Source organism: Saccharomyces mikatae (genome assembly GCF_947241705.1).
Source record: "Saccharomyces mikatae IFO 1815 strain IFO1815 genome assembly, chromosome: 7".
Classification (NCBI taxonomy): domain Eukaryota; kingdom Fungi; phylum Ascomycota; class Saccharomycetes; order Saccharomycetales; family Saccharomycetaceae; genus Saccharomyces; species Saccharomyces mikatae.
The window spans coordinates 21,591-45,416 of NC_079262.1; the positions used below are offsets into that span (position 1 = coordinate 21,591).

The 23,826-nt window shown below is 37.2% G+C and overlaps 11 protein-coding genes across 11 annotated transcripts; 8 read left to right on the forward strand and 3 right to left on the reverse strand.

Moving 5' to 3' along the window:
* Positions 1–3,451: 3,451 nt before the first annotated feature.
* ZRT1 (high-affinity Zn(2+) transporter ZRT1) lies at positions 3,452–4,570 on the forward strand (the record flags this gene model as incomplete). The annotated part of the gene is made up of 1 exon (XM_056222468.1): positions 3,452–4,570. The coding sequence occupies one exon, from the start codon at positions 3,452–3,454 to the stop codon at positions 4,568–4,570; it is 1,119 nt and encodes a 372-aa protein (XP_056082157.1).
* Positions 4,571–4,771: 201 nt separating this feature from the next.
* On the forward strand, positions 4,772–5,671 carry FZF1 (Fzf1p; the record flags this gene model as incomplete). The annotated part of the gene is made up of 1 exon (XM_056222469.1): positions 4,772–5,671. The coding sequence occupies one exon, from the start codon at positions 4,772–4,774 to the stop codon at positions 5,669–5,671; it is 900 nt and encodes a 299-aa protein (XP_056082158.1).
* A 738-nt stretch (positions 5,672–6,409) lies between these two features.
* Positions 6,410–7,870, forward strand: HXK2 (hexokinase 2; the record flags this gene model as incomplete). Its single annotated transcript, XM_056222470.1, has 1 exon — positions 6,410–7,870. The coding sequence occupies one exon, from the start codon at positions 6,410–6,412 to the stop codon at positions 7,868–7,870; it is 1,461 nt and encodes a 486-aa protein (XP_056082159.1).
* A 324-nt stretch (positions 7,871–8,194) lies between these two features.
* RTG2 (Rtg2p) lies at positions 8,195–9,961 on the reverse strand (the record flags this gene model as incomplete). The annotated part of the gene is made up of 1 exon (XM_056222471.1): positions 8,195–9,961. One exon carries the CDS (start codon positions 9,959–9,961, stop codon positions 8,195–8,197), a length of 1,767 nt encoding a protein of 588 aa, XP_056082160.1.
* Positions 9,962–10,398: 437 nt separating this feature from the next.
* HFM1 (DNA helicase) lies at positions 10,399–14,124 on the reverse strand (the record flags this gene model as incomplete). The annotated part of the gene is made up of 2 exons (XM_056222472.1): positions 10,399–13,919; positions 14,067–14,124. The coding sequence occupies 2 exons, from the start codon at positions 14,122–14,124 to the stop codon at positions 10,399–10,401; spliced, it is 3,579 nt and encodes a 1,192-aa protein (XP_056082161.1).
* A 290-nt stretch (positions 14,125–14,414) lies between these two features.
* On the forward strand, positions 14,415–15,158 carry RMR1 (Rmr1p; the record flags this gene model as incomplete). The annotated part of the gene is made up of 1 exon (XM_056222473.1): positions 14,415–15,158. One exon carries the CDS (start codon positions 14,415–14,417, stop codon positions 15,156–15,158), a length of 744 nt encoding a protein of 247 aa, XP_056082162.1.
* A 439-nt stretch (positions 15,159–15,597) lies between these two features.
* Positions 15,598–17,712, forward strand: ZIP2 (Zip2p; the record flags this gene model as incomplete). Its single annotated transcript, XM_056222477.1, has 1 exon — positions 15,598–17,712. The coding sequence occupies one exon, from the start codon at positions 15,598–15,600 to the stop codon at positions 17,710–17,712; it is 2,115 nt and encodes a 704-aa protein (XP_056082163.1).
* A 461-nt stretch (positions 17,713–18,173) lies between these two features.
* On the forward strand, positions 18,174–19,283 carry PDE1 (3',5'-cyclic-nucleotide phosphodiesterase PDE1; the record flags this gene model as incomplete). Its single annotated transcript, XM_056222478.1, has 1 exon — positions 18,174–19,283. The coding sequence occupies one exon, from the start codon at positions 18,174–18,176 to the stop codon at positions 19,281–19,283; it is 1,110 nt and encodes a 369-aa protein (XP_056082164.1).
* Positions 19,284–19,483: 200 nt separating this feature from the next.
* Positions 19,484–20,074, forward strand: BRR6 (Brr6p; the record flags this gene model as incomplete). Its single annotated transcript, XM_056222479.1, has 1 exon — positions 19,484–20,074. One exon carries the CDS (start codon positions 19,484–19,486, stop codon positions 20,072–20,074), a length of 591 nt encoding a protein of 196 aa, XP_056082165.1.
* A 93-nt stretch (positions 20,075–20,167) lies between these two features.
* On the reverse strand, positions 20,168–21,331 carry RAI1 (decapping nuclease; the record flags this gene model as incomplete). The annotated part of the gene is made up of 1 exon (XM_056222480.1): positions 20,168–21,331. One exon carries the CDS (start codon positions 21,329–21,331, stop codon positions 20,168–20,170), a length of 1,164 nt encoding a protein of 387 aa, XP_056082166.1.
* A 246-nt stretch (positions 21,332–21,577) lies between these two features.
* On the forward strand, positions 21,578–23,704 carry GUS1 (glutamate--tRNA ligase GUS1; the record flags this gene model as incomplete). The annotated part of the gene is made up of 1 exon (XM_056222481.1): positions 21,578–23,704. One exon carries the CDS (start codon positions 21,578–21,580, stop codon positions 23,702–23,704), a length of 2,127 nt encoding a protein of 708 aa, XP_056082167.1.
* Between the last annotated feature and the right edge of the window lie 122 nt (positions 23,705–23,826).

A 23,826-nucleotide genomic window follows, 5' to 3' on the forward strand; every position in this document is an offset into this window, starting at 1 on the left:
ATTGGGAAGCTGCTATGTGGCATGAAGTATGCTTTTGTTCAGCGGGCTTCATTCAGGTGTCAAGGAATAGATGAAACTTCAAGGCATTCTTCTGCGTTTAAATCGCAAGGCATTTTCAAATGGGCAATGCAGAACGCAAAAGTCAAACTTTTCTTATCGACATCTGATTTTAAAAAATTTTAATATAGTATTAAAGAATAGAAAAATATCAAAGGACATTTTGACTTCAAGAGACTACCAATAATCAAATCTTGAAATTTGAACACATAATGAACATTTATTGTGGTACAATAATATCTTTAACAGGACATATTTGAGTAAGTGACTCTTACTAGAAACTATGGTGACTCTATCAGTAGCATCGCCTTATTTTTTGGTATATTATATACAACTAGGAATCTGTTATTTGTAACAACTTCCAGCTATCTTTGAGTATTTTATACATGTATTTATCTTTTGATATTCGAGTAATAATACAAGTTGTATCCCGCAAACTCAAGACATAACATATCAGTGCTCGCCATAGTATCAAATAAACTTTACACGTCCTCTGTAACTATCATTTAGACACTAGAGTACCTTATTCCAAGTCTATCTGCCTTTATTTCTGATCATATAGTTCATTTATGGAACAATTAATTGTTATATCAATATAATATGGGCAGTAAAATTGGTATGCAATTGCGCATAAAGAAATAATCAGCCATCCTCACGTAATTTGAATAAATACTAAGAAAAATAAAAGGAAATTTATAAAAATTGTCTGCCGAATGTCTTCCCAAATTACATTCCCGTTTTTAATCCCTAATTTGGCGCAATATATACTAAACATAAATTTCAATTTCTTTTCTAAGAACTTCTCTTATTACTTTAAACTAACATAATATACACTGAACATCATTAATACGAGTAAGCAAAAAAAACAAACAAACTTCATTCAATTGAAAGGTTGATTGTGGAGTAGAAAAAATATTACACTACTACTAGTGATATAGTTTTTTCAGACTAACCCTGTAATGATAATCCTATATAGAACAAGCTCTATGTCAGTGTATCCACCTTCTTCGCTGTCGGATTTTGAACTTTAAACTGTGTATTGATTGATATCCTGAACACTCAACGATAATATGCGTTGATTATTATATAAACTGTTTAAACTTGAGAATATCTTCATAAGTAGTGTCATATCACATCTCCTAATGATTGGTCTACGTCATGTAGCCTTCCGATAAAACGATAACATACAATATACATTAAGTTACACATAATTAGGTCACTATAAAACTCTACTCACTTTTGTGTAGAGATGTCGCAATCTATGTAATTGCAGTCATTTGCTTTTACTTGTTAAAAATAGTCCTCGTAAAACATGAATTACACAAATAGAAAGTCGGGTCGCAACATTACATTCTAAGACTTCACCAGCTAAAGATCAGATTTAGAAAGAAATAACCGCCTCCAAATGTGCAACCACATGGATTTTCAACACTTTATGATGACATTATCTACGCCTATGGAGAAATGAAACTTGCCGGCTTCTCAAAAAAATTCCTATAATTATCTACGATTCAAACATGGCATTCACCGAACTACCAATATCACGTTATCAATATATCGAGAATGTACTTGTCGCCACTCCTGGGAACTTTCTCAGTCATTTTGATCTTGAAAGAAATAGCTGCAGTCTATAAGCATACCCGTTAGATCTGCGTGGGGGTAGTTTCTAAGCAAATATTATTTGTTATATACAAAAATGGAACCCGCTCTACAGCTAGCTCTGTTCGTCCTATGTTGTTGCGCTCGTGAAACTAGAGGCGATGTACACCTAACCTGTAAGATAACACACCTTGATATGTAATCCAAGTGAAAGACTTTAGGAAGCACTCTGCTGCATTTGCTGGTTCACGAAGGCTCTACCGGAAAAAAAGGGAAAAAGAGGCATTGAGGAGCCGCAATGCCATCTTTTGCCAATGGCTACTCACTTGTTTCCCCCAAACCTTACAAGATCTCAATCGTGCTTCCTCCTCGTACCATTTTCTAGCGAAAAGATCACCTTAACAGTTATTTCAACGAAACAACTCACTCATCATTTTAGTTGAACACATAATCTTGTGCAATCATCTTCCCTAGATTACCTTACTTTATATTTCCTTCCGCAACACATAAACAAATTGTCCCGGTCGAAACAAAATGCTGAGAAAATTCGATATTCCAAGCAGACACTATCTACATATCGCTCAGAACTCGCTTAGCTTTTTTCAACTTCCCGAAGTCTATATATTTTTGATGTTACAGATGTTTCACTTTTCCCTACTGATTAATCTTTCATCAAGGTTGTTAGTTCGACAATACCCTATAAGGAACAATAATTCAGCTATTAGAAAGAAAAAAAGTGATGAAGATTTCAATCGGTGTTCAGCATCATATGCTAGAGTCAGACCCTGATTAAATTGGAGCAAAACGGTCTGAAGGGAATAACTACGTTAAAAAAAATTCGCACTTTATGGTCACATCTGCTAAAAAGAAACAAAAGCTACTTTAGCGAAGCCCTAGTAAAAAAGAAAAGAATGTCTTAACTCTAAATGCAAAAGTACCGAATAAAGTATTATTCTACGTAGTAAAAACTTAATGAATTATGTCAACTAACCAGATTATGACATAAAAATGAACTTCACTAGCTCTTTGATCCAGATTTGCTTTTTTTAATGACGAGAAATAGCCGGTCTTTAGGAAGTACGTGCCAAGCCTCTATTTTTTCCTTAGAGGGTAAGATCATTTCAAATACCCATAATACAAAAGGATAAATTGACACTAATTTCTTTAGATGACTAATGTCCTACGGCAAATTGAACAGCAATTACGGCAACACACCTTTCGGGATAGGCGAAAAGAAACTGCTATCATGGCTCCTTCTCATAAAACAACGCAGTTCCACACTGCTGGAGATTGAGCTTATGCAGCAGAACATGGGTTAAGTACTTACTGTAACCTTTGAGGTGCCGTTACCGCCAGTTTTCTTACCCAAAGATGTGCGTGCGGGCGCCAGAAAAAGAAAAAAAATAATGTCCTCTTCAAAAACACAAAATGCCCGTGATGATTATTTTGAAGACCTTGAAATACCAAATCTACCCTCAAGGTTCTTTTTTTGGGGATGTCGTTGAAATTACGATGACATTTCTTGAAACTATCAGACATGCTGAGATTTCAGATATCTTCCCTTCCAATAAAACGGAATAGATGAGCAACCGTTGACCTTGAGGGTTATTGAAAGCAACCTTGAGAACTACTGTGTAGAAACAACTTGTGAAAAAAAGATGAAAAATGTAGGCACGATATTAAGTCGATGAGTTGATTATAAATAGAGGCCTGATATCGCTCAGTAATAACGTCAACTCTATCCTTAAATTCCGAAAAGATAAGGAATATATAATAGAATAGCACAGAAGTAGAAATGAGCAACGTTACAACGCCGTGGTGGAAAGAATGGGACCCTGATACCGTTACACTTACTGATACTACCCCTGACGATGTGTGGAAAATATGTGTTCTAGAGGGTGTCTATTTTGGTGAAAACGAATATAATGGTAACTTAGGTGCCAGAATATCTTCCGTATTTGTTATTCTTTTCGTGAGTACTTTTTTCACTATGTTCCCGTTGATATCCACGAAAGTCAAAAAATTAAAAATTCCATTATACGCTTACCTTTTTGCAAGGTATTTTGGTTCTGGTGTCATTGTTGCAACGGCGTTTATCCACTTGATGGACCCTGCTTATGGAGCCATCGGAGGAAACACTTGTGTAGGGCAAACTGGTAACTGGGGTATTTATGCGTGGTGCCCTGCCATTATGCTAACCAGTTTGACTATCACCTTCCTTACTGACTTATTCAGTAGCGTATGGGTTGAAAAAAAGTATGGTCTTTCCCATGATCATACTCATGACGACGTTAAAGACACTGTTGTAAACAACGAGGTGGTAAGTTCGCCCGAGAATTGTACGGCCAATGGATCTCATGACTCCAAAAATGGAGTAGAATATTTTGAAGAATCAGATGTTTCATCCCTGGATGTCGTCCAGTCATTTCAAGCGCAATTTTATGCCTTTTTGATCTTAGAATTCGGTGTTATCTTCCACTCTGTCATGATCGGTCTGAATTTGGGAAGTACTGGTGAAGAGTTTGCAACCTTGTATCCTGTTTTAGTATTTCATCAATCCTTTGAGGGTTTAGGTATCGGTGCAAGATTATCAGCCATCGAGTTTCCTAGATCGAAGAGATGGTGGCCATGGGCCCTGTGTATTGCCTATGGCTTGACCACTCCAATTTGTGTGGCCATCGGTTTAGGAGTTCGTACCAGATACGTTAGCGGTTCTTACACTGCTCTAGTGATCTCTGGTGTATTGGATGCTATTTCAGCTGGTATCTTGTTATACACCGGTTTGGTTGAATTATTAGCAAGAGACTTCATATTTAATCCTCAAAGAACAAAGAACCTAAAAGAGTTATCTTTCAATGTTATATGTACCCTATTCGGTGCTGGTATCATGGCTTTGATTGGGAAATGGGCTTAATCCAAATTAAGTGAAAATTCACTATCTTCTCTAGATCTTTTTTATACTTTATAGTCATTATTCAGTAATAGCAAAAAAATAATAGTCATTTTTCGTTAAGTACTTCCGACCACATTGAACATGAAAATTACATTTTTCTCAAACTAATGTGCATAAGTAACAAAAAGCATGGCTGCAAGAACCGATTCCGGTGTTGGAACGATGACAAATAGAGAGAGATCCAAGTCCAGAAAGTACAAATGTCCTTTTGACAGTTGTGAGAAGGAATACAATAGACCAAGCTTGCTTCAACAGCATCAGAATTCACATACCAATCGAAAACCATACCATTGTGACGAACCGGGATGTGGTAAAAAATTCATAAGACCATGCCATCTGCGGGTCCATAAATGGACTCATTCACAAATCAAGCCTAAACCATGCCCATTATGCGAAAAAAGATTCGTTACAAACCAGCAACTAAGAAGACATCTAAGTAGTCATGAGAGGAAAAGCAAGCTGGCATCGATAAACCACCGTAGGCATGAGGAACCAGATCCGAATACGAAAGCAGAACTCAATGACGGTGAGGGAAGCATAGACTCAATATTATCTTCCGGCTCTCTAATACATGGTGAAGAATCATCGCAAGGTCATTTGCCCGGATCTGATGACATGCCTGTGTTACAATGTCCCTACAGATCATGTCAGAAAGCTACTAGTTTTAACGATGATTTAATCAACCATATGTTGCAGTATCATATATCAAGTATGCTGGTTGTTCCATCTGAAGGACCACATCTAAAAAAATGCACTCCTAATTCAGCGCGGTCGAGCAACACAGACTTTACACCAATTCCACTGCTTTCACCTAGCACTACTGCGACAACCAGCAGCGATAGCAGCAAAAGTATCACAATGCAAAGCCCTGATGATCCAGAGACTTACTGGTCCGATAACCAGTGCAAGCACATTGATTGTCAAGAGCTTATTCCATTCCCATCTGTATTTGATCTGATCGAACACTATGACCACATACATGCGTTCATCCCTGAGACCCTGGTCAAATATAGCTACATCCATCTATACGAGCCTAGTGTCTGGGGCTTATTCGAATACTGAGAAGGTAAGCTTTTAACATTTTGCCCTCTTCATATATAATGCGAAACATTCTGTGAATAGTAATAAAACCAGAAAAAGGATAAGCAAAACAAGATAATCATGTAGTACCTAATGCGTATGCCCCTTCTTATTGTTCGATAAAAATGTGGGGCTCCACGTTGCTCACCCCAGAGTATATTGTCCACTTTGATGCCTTCCCTCCTCGTGTGACTATCAGCTTACTGAACCTTCCCACGCTCTGACACTAGTAAATGACTATCATGTCACACGTCACCGGATAAAAAATCGGACGGCACCAACAAAAATCGAAGAAAAGAGATTCTTTTTTCTCGCGGCCAGTTCTTCCGGCCCCTCAGCATTTGTGCGGGGTTTTCTGTGTTTCAGGGACGCAATGTTCAAAAAAATAAAGGCAGTTTAGGTAATCTTTTCTCTCTGAAAAATTTTCCACGACGACGTCGACGACAAAATCGTTTGATTGCGAGATCCACGAGATAACATCCAACTGAGGTAAGCTTGCGAATATCGTGTCCAATTCCGTGATGTTTTCTTGTTGCACCTTCGCCACTGTCTTATCTACAAAACTATAAAAAAGAGTAATGTTACCCCATATCTAAAAAAAATTTCTTATCTCTTGTAGCTCAAGGGTAAAAGTGTTCTAAACTTTTTAAGTTATTTTTATATTCTAAGATAATAATAGTATAGTTTTCCACATACACTAAGTACACTAACAAAAACAAAATGGTTCATTTAGGTCCAAAGAAACCACAAGCCAGAAAGGGCTCCATGGCTGATGTGCCAAAGGAGTTGATGCAACAAATTGAAAATTTCGAAAAAATGTTCACTGTTTCATCTGAGACCCTACAAACCGTGACTAAGCATTTCATTACTGAATTGGAAAAGGGTTTGTCCAAGAAGGGTGGTAACATCCCAATGATTCCAGGTTGGGTTATGGACTTCCCAACTGGTAAAGAATCCGGTGATTTCTTGGCCATTGATTTGGGTGGTACCAACTTGAGAGTTGTGTTGGTCAAATTGGGTGGTGATCGTACCTTTGACACTACACAATCTAAGTACAGATTACCAGATGCTATGAGAACTACTCAAAACCCAGATGAATTATGGGAATTTATTGCAGATTCTTTGAAGGCTTTCATTGATGAACAATTCCCAAAAGGTATCTCGGAACCAATTCCATTGGGTTTCACCTTTTCCTTCCCTGCTTCCCAAAATAAAATCAATGAAGGTATCTTGCAAAGATGGACTAAAGGTTTCGATATTCCAAACATTGAAAACCACGATGTTGTTCCTATGTTGCAAAAGCAAATCACCAAGAGAAACATCCCAATTGAAGTTGTTGCTTTGATAAACGACACTACAGGTACTTTGGTTGCTTCTTACTACACTGATCCAGAAACCAAGATGGGTGTCATTTTCGGTACTGGTGTCAATGGTGCTTACTACGATGTTTGTTCCGACATCGAAAAACTACAAGGAAAATTATCTGATGACATTCCACCATCAGCTCCAATGGCCATTAACTGTGAATATGGTTCTTTCGACAACGAGCACGTCGTGTTGCCAAGAACTAAATACGACATCACCATTGATGAGGAATCTCCAAGACCAGGTCAACAAACTTTTGAAAAAATGTCTTCTGGTTACTACTTGGGTGAAATTTTACGTTTGGCCTTGATGGATATGTATAAGCAAGGTTTCATCTTCAAGAACCAAGACTTAACTAAATTCGACAAGCCATTCGTCATGGACACTTCTTACCCAGCCAGAATTGAAGAAGATCCATTTGAAAACTTGGAAGATACAGATGATTTGTTCCAGAACGAGTTCGGCATCAACACCACCGTTCAAGAACGTAAATTAATTAGACGTTTATCTGAATTAATTGGTACTAGAGCCGCTAGATTGTCTGTCTGTGGTATTGCTGCCATCTGTCAAAAGAGAGGTTACAAGACCGGTCACATCGCTGCCGATGGTTCTGTTTACAACAGATACCCAGGTTTCAAAGAAAAGGCTGCCAATGCGTTGAGAGACATTTACGGTTGGACCCAAACCTCGCTAGACGACTACCCAATCAAGATTGTTCCTGCTGAAGATGGTTCTGGTGCTGGTGCCGCTGTTATTGCTGCTCTAGCCGAGAAGAGAATTGCTGAAGGTAAGTCTGTTGGTATCATCGGTGCTTGAACTCAATTTTTTGTGATTTGAGTGTGAACGGCAAAAAAGAACTCCTTTTTTACTTATGTGAACATGTTTCTCTATGATCTTTTTTTCTTATTTTACAACTGTGATATTGTATAAACTTTGTTAGAGTTTCACGAGTTTCTCGTGATGATAAATATTTATAGACAAAGAATATAACGATTTATGAAATCTACATGATTTTTGTTTCTTTAGGTAAAATTTATCTCCTTTTTTTCTCCTTTACTATTTTATTTGAATTTTCGGAAATAAAAGATGCTTATATAGGATTCCTATTCACTATTTAAGTTTTCTTAAGACTAGATGTCATTATTCTTCATAAAATTGTACGCCGATCTTGACCCTCTCCACACTTCCTCTCGATAATTTGCGTACTTTCTTTTGTAACGTAATGATCCTGGAACGTACCGAAGCACTCGTTTTAAGATCATCTTTACTGATTCTCACAACTACTTCGTACCCGCGATTTTTACGCGTGGATTCTTCTTTTATTTTTGTTGTTGTAGTATCATCAATGAATAGTTCCTTTAAACTAGTTTCGACCTCGCTACGTTTGGAAACATGGAAATCAAATACGTTATCTCTGATATTACCACCTGGATGAACGCCGCAGATCACATACATAATCGTACCAATATATTTTGTCCACCATACAATTCTCAATGCTTCGGCTTTGTCGCCTTCACGCAAAACTACTTGTTCTAATTCTTGAGAGTATTTTTCCTCAGATGCCGGAATATTGCCACCCCATCTACTACATAATGCAATTCCTATCAGTGCTCTAGCTCTGTGTGATAATCCATGACAACCAGCTATTATTCCTCTGGTGGCAACATGTAACGCAGCTGTTGGTTGTAACTCTTTCGGATAAGAGGCGTGAACAAATGCTAGGTTGCATAAAGCGGGAGCAATCCTTTCATTTACTATTTCCGGTATATCTTCTTGTGGAATCGATGTTCTCAACAAATATAAATATTTTTCAGTAAGTAGTGGAGCATATGGACGGGATGCAATTAGCAAAGGATCTTGTGCACGGATTTCTTTTGGAAGAAGAGAGTAAAGAGAACCTTCTCGAACACCACCTTCACTAAAGTGTACGGCTTTAATCTGAGGGATTGCCTCAAAGACAGCACTCATGAATAAACCGACAGCAGGAAGTTGTAAGGCCCTTCTATCAGAAACTTTAAAGATTTTATGATCTTTTGAAGAACCGGGTATTTTTTGTTTTAAAAATAGATAGTCTGACATAGACGAGAATTCTTCATAAGTACAGGCGTATCCATTGATTATGGTTTGGATGGGATATCCTTCAGATTGGTAAAGAAGTAGATGACCCATACCTCTCAAACCACCACCACGTGTCCAAAGGTCAAATCCACCTTCCTTTTTGGCATCGTCAATCATTTCTTGAGGAATATCAATCTTTTCGATAGCATCCTTGTATGCTTCTTTAATTTCATAAAAAAGTGCCCTATTATCGTCTGTTCTCATCCTCCTCAAAAGAGTCCCGGCTCCATATGGTAGGGATACAGGCTTGCTGGATTGCTTGACTTCTCCGTTGGAGCTTATTACCCACGACAATTGAGTACTACCACCCGCTACATCAAGATATAAACCTCTTACTGTGTTGAATGAAGAAACGACACCATATATACCAACTTTGGTTTCGTCTTCTTGGCCCAATACTTCTACTTTCCAGCCAGTGCTACCGTAAACTGCATTAACAAACTCGTCTGCGTTAATAGCATCGCGGGTGGCTTCTGTCGCAATGACTCTGACACTTGTTTCAGGTACACCAAAATCATCACAAATTAATTTGAACCTTTTCATAGCGGAGCAAACCTCTTTTATAATATCTCTTGGGATCGGGCATTTCACATTTGAATGTGTGTTATATTGAACTTCGTACAAAGAAAGACCAACTCTATCTTTGAAAACACAAGGCATAATTCTTGCGTGATGCGCGGCCTTAGAAGATATACTAAAACGAATGCCATTTGAGCCTATGTCGACGATTCCGCATAAGTTTCTCGATACAACCTCAGTCTCGGTATCACTATCACTAAGTGTTGACATTTCTAGCAAGCGTACAATCTTTATGTTTAAAACAAATGTAAGTAATCCTCTTCCAATAACGCTTTCTCTTCCTGACAGATACGCATAGATAAATATAATAATCTCACTTTGGATTACTTCCATTGATCTAAGAATTCCGCCGGTAAAGTTATTCCATCTCGGGCTTACTGACCCGGATCATATATCGCGATCAGGTGACTAATCTAGAAATGATAAATAGCGTAGTATATAACAATAATAACAAGTTAATTAACGACGTCATTGTACTTCTAATGGATTGAAAAAGTTGAGGTTATTTTATCAGTGCTTTTGAACACCAAAAAAGGATGATTTGACTCTTTTAGGCATATCAGGCTCAGTTGGTAAGCACGACAAATGGCTTAGCAAATCATGGTAATAGAAAGAATTAGAAATGTCTATTGTTCCAGTCATGCCTTTCATTCAAATTCCACATCTGAACCTAGAAAATCCAAATCACCTTTATGGTCACTTAGTGGACTTGTTTCCGTATTACTAGAATAACCATCAGAGGATTTAAGGTCAATGGAGATTATTTCAGGGCAATCTTCGTGGTCAGGTGGTAAGATTTGTTCGTTACCTTCCCTAAAAAACGTGTAATGTAGATCATGAATTTCTGAAGAGTGTGAACGAACTACTCCAGTATTGGAATGTTCTTCCTTCGATTGACTTGACTTATTGTTTGATTTTTTTTCCAAGTTAGGAACTAAATTGATATTTTTTGCAATCAAGGGCCTGCGAACCTGATCATCTTTCAAATGTTGCTTGATTGAAGATGTTCCTTTCTCTTTTATATATTTTCCTGGTATACCCTCCTTACAGCACAAGTGTCTGCATTGTGTTTTGTCTTTGCAACTGTGGTAACATTCATAATTACCATTGGATCTTACCTGGCGACCATTAACTGCCTGTACAAAAGAGTTCCCATCTGAGTGAGCGGCATTAGAAGGTACAAGAACCTTTGGAGACCTTTTTACTTCATTCAAATAATCTAGTATACTATCATCCGAAGACAGCGATTCTTCAAGGCCATCATTGTCATAGACCTTATGTCGTTTCTCAAATTCTTCATCACTACTGCTCACATGAAAGAGACATTTGTCTAAACTACTTAGGTCTTTCTTCACATGTGAAGTCTTTGTAGATAATTGAGATGCTAGATGGTCAGTAGAATATACGATAGTTTTGCCGAGTCCAGCAATCTCTTGACAATGAATGGAAAATTCTATTTTTTCTAGTTTGGACGTGATATTGGCTGAAATTTTAAAGCCTCTTGGTGTTTGTAGTTTATTGAGTTGCAATCTCCGGAAGTCTACCAACTCCCCTGAGCTTTTCTCAGTTTCAATGTCTAGTGAGAGATGTTGACCATGCCAGACGCTAGATTTGAATGCTGCACTAATCTCTACCTTAAATGTTAACCATATCTCCTCATTTTCCTTTTTGTAATGTTCTAATTTTGTTCTAATATCTAAACAAGGCAGTAAGGAAATGTCATTCTTAATTCTTATCCCGTTTCCAACCTTGAGATTTAGGTAATATTCAATTTGAGTGTCTGACAAATTTCCCATTTCTTCCATGTTGGTAATCCCATGTCGTATTAACCTTCGTACTGAAATCAGTCCAATTGTTTTCAATTGTCGAAGAACCATCGGAGTGTTTTCCCAGCAATGGCCATTTAAGCTTCGCAGAAGAAACAAGGTATTTTTCAATGATATTCCGTCACGTTTTTCAATAAATGTATCCACCATGCATTTTAGCAATCTGAAACAATGTCTAAAAACGAGAAATTTATCCTGAACAAGAGTTTGATGTAATTTTGAAGCACCTTCGTATGATGGAAATTCTAATCCACCCAGCTCATATTGTATTAAAAGAGAAACCTTTTGGCTAATTTTGTCAATTAATTGGCTCTGTTTTTTCTCAGTTAGAAATGGATATTTCAAAAGAGGTGATAAATTAATCTCTTTAAACAATTTCTTTTCATTGTGTCTCACTCTAATAACAGAAAACTCTTCTGACGTGGCCAGTAAATTCAACACTTCTTGCAAGGATAAAAGTTTCTTTGTGGTGATAAATTTTTTCATGGACTCAAATGATATATAATGTCGCGTCATTGCGTTTCCGTAAGCTGTCGACTTATATTTCCCATTTTCAATTTCAGTTATATTTGCTTTCACTAAGGCGTCAAGTAAATACTGACAGAATTGGTTTATTTGAGAGTCTTCAGCCGAGTGAAAACTGACATATCGGTTCACTTCATGATAGGCAGCAGGATTTTTCCCGAATCTGACATAAAAGAAAGTATTTCTCAGCCAATTCACAGCGGTTTCAATTGAATGCACAGTTTCTAAAGACGTTTCTGCTGCTAAATGTTCTATCAAATTTAGATGCAACGAACTTTCTAAAACATCAGTGCCATGAATCAAGTTTTCATAGGTTTGTTTCATTTTAGTGTCTGTCATAATTACTGCACATCCGTGAGTTTCAAATTGAGGCCTTCCAGCCCTCCCAATCATCTGTAAAACATCCAGGTCTGAGTATTCTTGGATTTCAGAAGAGTTCCAACTTTTTGTGCCTTTAATAATAACCAAATAGGCTGGAAGGTTTACACCAACTGCTAATGTTGAAGTTGAGCATAATATATTTACTGAACCTGCTAGAAATTCCTTTTCAACGGCATTACGGTCTTCCAATGAGATTCCAGCATGATGGAAAGCAATACCTTCGCGCATGCATTCGCTTAATGTTTTATCTGAGGCATAATAATTACTCTCTTTCCTACTACCTCTTCTCGAAGGGAGATGATTATGGAGTAAGAATTTGGCTGTCGATATAGTTGAAGCCCTGGTCGGACAGAATATTAGTACCGAGCGATTATCAGCATGTTTTTCAATGATCTCACCCAATTTAGAATTGTATATGGCATCTTTTTGAAAATCATTTTTGCAATTGAAGGAATATCCGTAAACAAACTTGGTTAACTGGACTTGTCGGTAAGATTCGTCAAAAGAAAGAATACTTGCAGGAAGCTCGTTGTTCGTTCTGAGCCATAAAGCTAGGTCCTCTATATTCGGGACAGTTGCGCTTAAAGCAACAAACCGAATGTTCCGACACATTGTATTCATTCTTGTCAAAATCACTTCTAAGGTTGCTCCTCTTTTTTCTTTTATAGTATGAATCTCATCGACTAGGACGAGCTTAACTAATTCAAATAGTCGGCTATAATCCAGCCATCTTCTTGTTAGCAGATCCCATTTTTCTGGTGTTGTTATGATTATGTTACATTTTTTAGCCTTTTCTGTCTCCAGAAAAGAAGTATCGCTAGTAAGCATGCCGACAGAAAGATTAACGAAACATGGGTTCCAGTTCTTGTACATCTCATAGCATAAGGATTTTGTCGGGGCGATGTATATGATTTTGGTGTTATTAGAGTCACTATTCATCTCCTTTATAAGACGTAATATGGCCAATTCAAATAATACAGTTTTTCCTGATCCTGTTGGTGAAGAAATGATGCAATTTTCGTTACCTTCATAAATACTTGGAAAAGCTTCTGACTGCATCTTATTAAACTCTGTAAATTTGAAAACCCCTCTGAATGAATCAGGTAAAATGGATGTGCTTATACATTTCTTGGATGTTTTCCTAACTGTTACTCTTTTTTGTTTCTTTGGTATTTCATTTGGTATTTGTTTCAAGTCATGATCAAATAATTTACTGGTTATTTGTGTATCATCCTCTGTTATGGAGAAATTATCATCGTGATCGAAGAACCTTATACCGCGACCCTCAAATATATCGTCAGTGTCATTTTCATTATCACAATCATCCAGTAAGCTGTTATAAGACAAACCCACTTTGAAACTTGGTTGGCGGCTATTTTTTTTGTTCCTTTTGAATGCAGCTGGTTCGACGACCAAATCGATATCTATTTTGTTCTCTAAAAATCTAGAAGAGAAAACCCATTTTTGGTTTTGCCTCTGCTAGATAATAAAATAAAGAGGTTATTTTGTTAGTAAAAGAACTGTAATGCCCAATACGGCATTTTGAAAGAACTGATAAGGGTGTTGTTGGACTTCGTTACTACTGTTTGGAGAGGGTCTATTTCTCTTCCCTGTGCTGATGCAGTCAAACTTAGTTTTCATGCTTTGCTTTCAATGGAACTTTATATTACTTAATTTGATTAAGAACACAACTATCTTCCATAAGAATCCCTATCAATATGTCGTGATGATAAATAGTCTTGTCTCTAATGTGGGCGAAAGTTCTATACCCGCCGAGCTCTGCATCTTTTCGTGACACATGATATAATGAAATTATATACCAAGGTTCAAAGAAGGGAAACACATGAATATGATTTATTATACATACATATACTTTTGGAAAAGATATAGTCAATAAAAGTGTTACTTGTGATATTGACGAAATTCAAAATATGAGTAAGGAAGAAGCGCATAAGATGGTGGAATTAGACGACGTAGGAGTTCAATTGGAAGACGGCGAAGAAGAAGATCTTTTAGAGTATGATGATGAACTTGTTGAAGAGTCATCATCATCAGAGGCCAATATCCGTAACGTGGCAGAAGTTCTAATGACAAGCAAAATGCCTAAAGTCACTGTGAAATATAAAGATACTACATTTTTGTTGTTTATATCGGAAGATGAGGACGAAAGTAATTACCCCATAATGTGTGAGAATGCTGCTCTTTATCAAAGGCCCATGGGGGAATTTATGGAGTCTATTCGTAAGTTTATGGGGAACCGCTTCGGAATGTTGGCTTTTGCTACGAAAGAGTTGGTCTTACAACTAAAAAGCCTTGATCTGACTCTTTTTGAAGATAATGTTTACAACAACCATATTTCATTTAGCGATATTTATACAGTATTCAAGATTCTGAAGGAAAGATCAGAATCTAATTTTGAAACTGATATACCGACGCACCTGACTATTGAATTAAGTACGAGACCAAGGTTTGTATCGCGGTATAATGCTTTGGTTGAGCTAACTGAAAGCTCAGCTACACTAAAGAATATTAAACCATTCTCAAACGACGAAACGCATCCTTTGATATTAGATGACAATGACCAATCTGTGCATCACAATACTTCAGAAGTCATTGTAATGGACATAGATGATGAAGAAGGGGAAGAATTTGAAGACCAAAGTAGTCACACTTAACACGCACTAATTCTTGAAGAAGGTATTTTCCAATGATGCAAGTTATTGATCTAATATTCACGAATTTCTTTCGTGGATATATTGTTACAGATATTATTGTCTCTATGTTATACTCAATGTCCCCTTCTTTTCTTTTACATATCAACAGTTAAATATTCATTAGCTTTGGATGACACAAAGGCCCATTGTCGTCAATATAGCAGCCTTTTCTCAGTTCTTCCAGCAGTTGTATTCTTTAATTTTATTTTCGGCCCGTTTTATGATGCATTTTTACTTTTTGCTTTCCCGAGGTGAGTTTGAAAATACTACTCTATAAGATGTGTAAAATACTAAGCTAAAAGCACTTAGGAGAGATAAAACCACATATATTGATCATTATTGTTAAATAATCCTATTTTTTAGAACTCATTGAGAAAAGAAAGTTTTGTTTCACGAAAACATGAATTTTGGACTTTGGGAAGTGAACTTTCCTCAAATCAATCAAGACGTGGGCGGCTATTTTGATCGATCAGGAAGCCTAAAAGAAAACATCAAATTGGGAAAAAAAGCACAAAGGAATTTGAAAGAGTTAAAAAATCTGCAACTCAAACCATTCATTATTAAAAAATTCGAGAACAACAACGAGATTAATGGTAAAGGGTATTTTTTGGAGGTAATTCACATCACCTCTAAGAGAAAAAAAAATGGCATCATTGTTAACAAAATATGGAATACATCCGACATTGAGCAAGATAACAAAGAAGCGTTACCATATAAGATGCTCAGGGAAAAGTTGAAAGTTGAAAAACAAGATATTCTATTCTTCAAATGGATTAGAAGTCTCTCAACTGAATTAGATTTCCCCCTTCAACAGACATTACCCACGAATAGAGTGCCTGAGAGTATTATAGGGTTAAGATGGTTTAATATTCCCATCGTCAAAAAAGGCAGCTCAAGGAAGAAATGGTCACTTCCAAAGTTAAGATTAATGCCTTCTGCGTTAGAGGTGCGGTACAATAAACTATACGATGAAAAATTGAACTCCTGCGTTAAATTTTCTGATAGCCCTCTTTCAGATTGGGCGCCCAAAATTTTTGAGCAAACATATGGTAGATACTTATTGCAACTGACTTCAGCTGACAAAGCTCTGCAAGGTAAGAGCAAACACTGCAAGTACAATTTCAAGGCTAGTGCACAAAATTGGATTGTTGAATTTTCAGGAAGCGATCAAGAACCTGATTTTTTTAGGAGAAGTTATGATGCGCTATTTGATACGCACTTTGATGAACTGGAATTTTTTAAAATAAGGGCCAAGAAATTGAAATGGAACAAGCCAATGAAGAAGGAGACCTATGGGACATGGCGTTTACGGAAAGAAGACTTAAAAGATTTGGTATGGGATCCTCTGAAGAAAATCAGTTGTAACAATTCCTCGAACACAATATTTGAACAAGATACCATAAGTGAAAAAGTCTATTACATAAAGCCGATGAAGCTGAGATTTCATGAATTAGATTCCGGATCCCTTGACCTTATTGATAATCAAAAAAAGACTTTTGGGACTATAAAGCTTGCAATGCATATATCAAACGCAAAGGAAATTGAAAACACAACAATCGAAAAATGTGAAGGAAACGATACAACGGCCAACGCAATTCGTGAATTAGACCAAAATGATCGCTCATCATCCGAAGAGAATGTTAATACCTCATTAGCCCCTCAAAAAAGATCCTTTATTGATAGTGAACTAATGTCCATGTTGGCTACCAAAAAAAAAAACAAGAAGCACAAGCAAACCGATGGAAAAAGTGTGTCTCCCACTTCATTTTTAATGAACTCCGGAACGTATACAAATCAAGCTGAAACACCAGTTTCTAAATCTGCTTATATTGAAAGGAATGATTTATCATTTAATACTTCATCAATAAGACATTCAATATTAAAGGAACATATCAAAAATAAATGCATCGCGGTAAATGCAAACAAGATGGTTGAAAACCAGAAGGTCATTCAATTCTTATGTAAAAATTCCCAATTAGACCTTATCGAACAACCCTACTTTGGAGAGTGCGACTTCATTATAAACCATTCAACCTGCTTATATAAAATCTATGCGAATCAATTTCTGCAACTCAGGCATAACGGCTCACTGTATTATGATAAGGCCATAAACGATCTATTAACTGAATTTCAAAGAGTAATTATAGTTGTCGAATTTCCTGAAATACTACAAGAAGTTGATCCAGATCTCTTTTGGAAGATTAGATTTTACTTGTTGCATTCACGTGCTAATGTTTTTTTCATCCATGAAGACAGAGATCTTTTTATTGATTGGATACAGTATTTCATTTCAAAGTGGGCTCTTTCATATAGCGATGAAAAAGAAGAAAGTATCGCAAATGCCGATATTCTTCTAGATTTAGGATTCAACATTCTCTTAATACGAAAAATTTTCCAAACATACAGCTTGCAAGGGTTTTTCATGGCTGTAATACAGGAAGAAGCCCAAGCCGTTAAGCTGCTCACGGTTTCACAAATGACTCGCCTGACAAAGTTATTAACATTAGAATGGTGAATCACTCAGCTGTCCAGGGATCGTTACCCGGGTAAGAAATCATAACATCCCTCTTTCTTTGTTAGTTATATGCAACAGCGGATATATTGACCAAGAAGGGATGAATTTGTTCACGTAAAAGGTAGCGATCTAATTGGTACTCACTTCAAATCTCCATACCTTGACCGTTCTGGACTATTTGTACATTTTATGTCAGCGTGTGTATAATATTACATCTGTCACAATAAAAAACCCGAGTAAAAGAGCGCACGAAAATAGGATACTGCTTATAGTATATGTTTCAATCAGAGTACGTAACATAAGACTGAAACCTGATTAAAGTCAAGCACTTACTGTTTTGGGAGTTAGCAAGATCTGAGCTTTATATATTTTCACTATTTTCAATATTTTTTTAATAGAAGGCGGCGTTTTCCAGGTTTTCTTCTTCTTCATCCCTTCTTTTTAGTAAATCATTTCTCTTCATGGTTGTATTCGAAATAACTGTCCTTGGGGCCAATGGAGGACCTACTGAATACGGAACACAGTGCTTTATACTCAAACCTGCTAGAACGGAAGATCCAGAATTAATAGCCATAGATGGCGGCTCTGGGATGCATCAATTACGAGAAATGTTAGTACAAGGGCAGCATGACAATGAAAGTTATGACGAATTCGTTCCAAGTTTTTACGAACATGACCGAGAACCTATAGAATTTTTTATCCACCCTAAACTGAGCATACAAAAGGGCCTATCCAAATCTTTGATACAATCTTTAAAGAGGCAGGAGGGTCATTTTGAAAGTGCTAATATAACAAAGCAAACCTTTAAGGTATTTCAGGGAATTACAGACTACTATATTACCCATCCTCACTTGGATCATATCAGTGGACTAGTTGTAAACTCTCCTTCAATATACGAGCAAGAAAACACTAAAAAGAAAACTATCTGGGGTTTATCACACACAATTGAAGCCTTGCAAAAACATGTCTTTAATGATTTAATATGGCCAGATTTGACAGCTGAACGCTCGGAAAAATTGAAGCTAAAATTTTTGAACTCCAGGGAAGTCCAGAAGTGCACCATCTTTCCCTGGGATGTGATACCGTTCAAGGTTCACCACGGGGTAGGCGTCAGAACCGGCACGCCAGTATACAGCACCTTTTATATTTTCAGAGACAGGAAAAGTAAAGACTGTGTAATAGTTTGCGGAGACGTTGAACAGGACCGCAGGGAATGTGGAGAATCTTTATTAGAGGAGTTCTGGTCCTACGTTGCTGAGAATATACCACTTGCACATCTCAAGGGTATATTAGTCGAGTGTTCTTGCCCGCTGTCTTCTAAACCTGAACAGTTATATGGGCATTTATCACCAATATATTTAATCGACGAATTATCCAGTTTAAACACTTTATACAATAGCAGTAAAGGATTAAGTGGTTTGAATGTTATAGTAACTCACGTGAAGGCAACCCCTGCTAAAAGAGACCCAAGGCTAACCATACTTGAAGAGTTACGATTTTTGGCTGAAGAGAGAAACCTAGGAGATTTGAGGATATCTATTGCACTAGAAGGTTACACTTTGTTTCTATAATATGGAAATCGTCAATAGCATAAGATATGTAATACTATATACTTTCAAAAGCGTATGAACTAAAAAACGATCAACATATTACCCGGAAGTTATCAATATTGTAGTAGCGACTAAAGAAGCTAGCTTCCTTTTAGTATTACTGATGCGTTGATCAGTCTAGAGTCAACTATTGAGTTTCATATCTCAAGAAAAAGCCTAATATGGAACTCCGAAGTATTTCGAGACCAACTGGTGGCATGGTCACTAACCGATTATTAGAAAGTGATGATGTAATGGAAGTTGAACTCCAGCAGGATGCTCGGTTGGCTGTTCAAAGCGTTTGGGTAAGACCAGGCTTAATTGCAGAGTATATACAACTGCTTTTCAATTTCATTATTGGGATGATAACATTATCCCTTGTTATTAAATTCATTCTGTTGATCAGAAACGACGTTAACCTGAAACTAGAACATGATGTGAGGGAAGCGTTAGACAAAATTGCAACTTGTAAATCCAACTACTATAGAAACCAGTGCGAACCTCATATGCGAGTTCCGGCATTGGAAGTACGCTGTGATGAATGGTCTAAATGCATGAATGATAAAATACTGCCTGGTTCCGACTATCAGTGGGCTAAGGCATGGGCTCGTACTTTGGCAGAAGTAATAAATGCTTTTTTTGAGGCGTTTAGTATACGATCATTTCTTTTCATTCTGGTTAGCATCATAGGCATAATATTTGTAACTAATACAAGTTTTGGATCATACAGGGTTTATCTCGATAAAGATACAAAAACGATTCGCAATGCATAGTGTATGTAATTTATCTAATCTGCACATTTATATATTCTTAGAGGTTCCATACATCGACAAGAGTATGCGCAGGAAAGACATGAAGGAATATTGTTACTTCAGTGATTTTCTCCATTCCTTGAACCCATTGGTTAATATATGTTCACCAATAACCAAATTCGAATACTCATCATCATTTTCTTCAATTTCGGACAACCTCAAATGGTTGTTTTCGAAGACCAACTTAAACGCTCTTATTTGAGCATGTGGATCTTCATCTCTTGGAATCATCTTCAAAAGCCATTCAGTGAGGAGACCATACCACTTAATCGCCTCTAGACATGCGCTCCCCATTTGTGGGTTATTATTCTTCAATAACACCGGCACCTCTTCTGTTGAAAATTCTTCTACAGTCTTTAACACATAATGGTCGTCTTTAAATCCATATATGATCCTTGGGATACCGACCAAAAAGCATTGCAGCCAAGTTCTAAACAGCTTGCGCTCAAACTTATGAGTGTCAGACGCATTCATAACTTGTTTTGTACATTTCAATTCAGCATAATGTTTCAAATTGTCTCTGCCGTTTTCCTTGAAATCAAATATGCAATCTACCTCCGCACCAAGAATTAATTTGCAGCTACCTACACCAGTTCTCACAACGCTGATGTATTCATCGCCATGCGACACAATCCTTTTAGTCCTTTTCTCTATTACTTCACGAGGTGTATACTGCAGCGGGTTAGAAAGTGTAGCCAAAGTTTCAAACTTGTACCCGGTAAATGCACTCAAATCTTGATTAATATTATTCCCGGCGCTAACTGTAGAGGATGTCTTAGATGCACCGATGGCTTCAGACACTTCCTTGATGAAAAGCTGTCCGTTGAATGAAACGACACGAAGATTCACAGTGTTAAAAGATGGGGAGTCAAATGCACATGAAATCAATTTCCTTGCGATCCCCCTAAAAGTGATAACATCAGCATTGATTTTTTTCCCCTTGTGCCTTTCAGAGCTTTCTATAGTTTCTAACAGCCCACGTAAGGAACATCTATCTTCAAAATCATTGTAATAGTCCTTAAATTTCTGGAAACCAGCCGAGAGGTCTAACTTTCTGTCCAATTCAGCGTCTGGGAGATAGTAGTAATTCAAATTTGTGTCGTCGCTAATTAAATATTCTTCATCCTTAGTCCTTGAATAAAATCCTATTTCTTTTGGCTGCTTCAAAGCAGTTGTCGAACCTCTCTGCTTCACGAATAAATTCGCACTAACGCCCATTAGGATATACTACACTAATTCGATTCTTTGTTATCTCCTAACATATTACAGAACGGTTAGCAACATAACAATACCTCATCTCCTCCTAATACTCGAAGTAAATTTTTCAATTTACCCGAATATTTGCTTTCTTTTTTTTCTCGTTAAAAAGATGAAAAATGGAAGAAAGTTGAAGATATCTGGCTGCAACAGAAAGAATACTAAAAACAGTTTCTGGAGGTTAAAGAAACCATAAAAGCGATCAAGATGCCATCCACCTTGACTATTAATGGAAAAGCCCCAATTGTGGCTTATGCTGAATTAATTGCTGCTCGTATCGTAAACGCGTTAGCTCCAAACTCCATAGCTATCGTGTTTGTCGACGATAAGAAAGCCCCTGCTGCCATACTAGATGATGCCACTGAAGATGTCTTTAGCAAGATAACTGGCAAATTTGCTGCCATCTTCGACAATGGTGATAAGGAGCAACTTGCTAAATGGGTTGATTTGGCTCAAAAGGAATTGGTTGTCAAGAATTTCGCCAAATTATCACAATCATTGGAAGCATTGGATTCTCAATTGAACTTAAGAACTTTTATTCTTGGTGGGTTGAAGTACTCAGCCGCTGATGTAGCATGTTGGGGCGCTCTGAGATCTAATGGGATGTGTGGTTCCATCATCAAAAATAAAGTTGATGTTAACGTTTCTCGTTGGTACACTCTATTAGAAATGGACCCAATCTTTGGTGAAGCTCACGATTTCTTGAGCAAATCTTTACAAGAATTAAAGAAAAGCGCTAATGTAGGTAAGAAAAAGGAAACTCACAAGGCTAACTTTGAAATCGATTTACCAGAAGCCAAAATTGGTGAAGTCGTTACTCGTTTCCCACCTGAACCTTCTGGATATCTACATATTGGACACGCTAAAGCCGCTCTATTGAACCAATATTTCGCCCAAGCGTACAAGGGTAAACTTATCATCAGGTTCGATGACACCAACCCATCAAAGGAGAAGGAAGAGTTCCAAGATTCTATTTTGGAAGATTTGGATTTATTAGGGATCAAGGGTGATAAAATAACCTACTCCTCCGATTATTTCCAAGAAATGTACGATTATTGTATTCAAATGATCAAGGATGGTAAAGCTTACTGTGACGATACTCCAACTGAGAAGATGAGAGAGGAACGTATGGATGGTATCGCCTCTTCCAGAAGAGACCGTTCCGTTGAAGAAAACTTAAGAATTTTTACTGAAGAAATGAAGAACGGTACTGAGGAAGGTTTGAAAAACTGTGTACGTGCCAAGATTGATTACAAAGCCTTGAACAAGACTTTAAGAGATCCTGTCATTTACAGATGTAACTTGACTCCTCATCACAGAACCGGGTCTACTTGGAAAATCTATCCAACGTACGATTTCTGTGTTCCAATTGTTGATGCTGTTGAAGGTGTTACTCACGCTTTACGTACTATTGAATATAGAGACCGTAACGCTCAATATGATTGGATGTTACAAGCTTTACGTTTGAGAAAAGTCCACATCTGGGATTTCGCTCGTATCAACTTTGTTAGAACTTTGCTGTCTAAGAGAAAGTTGCAATGGATGGTTGACAAGGACTTAGTTGGAAACTGGGACGATCCAAGATTCCCAACTGTCAGAGGTGTGAGAAGAAGAGGTATGACTGTTGAAGGTTTGAGAAACTTCGTCTTATCTCAAGGTCCATCCAGGAATGTCATAAACTTAGAATGGAATTTGATATGGGCTTTCAACAAGAAAATTATTGACCCAATTGCTCCAAGACACACTGCGATTGTTAATCCAGTTAAGATTCACTTAGAAGGCTCAGAAGCTCCACAAGAACCAAAAACTGAAACGAAACCAAAGCACAAGAAGAACCCAGCTGTAGGTGAAAAGAAAGTCATTTACTACAAGGACATCGTTGTTGACAAGGATGATGCTGACGTCATCAATGTTGATGAAGAAATCACATTAATGGACTGGGGTAACGTCATTATTACCAAGAAGAATGAAGATGGTTCTATGATCGCCAAGTTGAATTTGGAGGGTGATTTCAAGAAGACTAAGCACAAGTTGACTTGGCTGGCTGATACTAAGGATGTTGTCCCTGTTGATTTGGTTGACTTTGACCACTTGATTACCAAGGACAGATTGGAAGAAGACGAAAGTTTTGAGGATTTCTTGACTCCTCAAACCGAATTTCACACCGACGCCATTGCTGATTTGAATGTTAAGGATATGAAGATTGGCGATATTATCCAATTCGAAAGAAAGGGTTACTATAGATTGGATGCCTTACCAAAGGATGGTAAGCCATATGTCTTCTTTACTATCCCAGATGGTAAATCTGTCAACAAATACGGTGCAAAGAAATAAACATCACATAAGTAATGTGTGTACATATTTATGTAATTACTCAAAGAGTATGTTTTGAAAAACATCTTTAAAATGTAAATTTTTTCCTTTCTCTGATGTTTTTGTCCTCACAGAACTTTCGA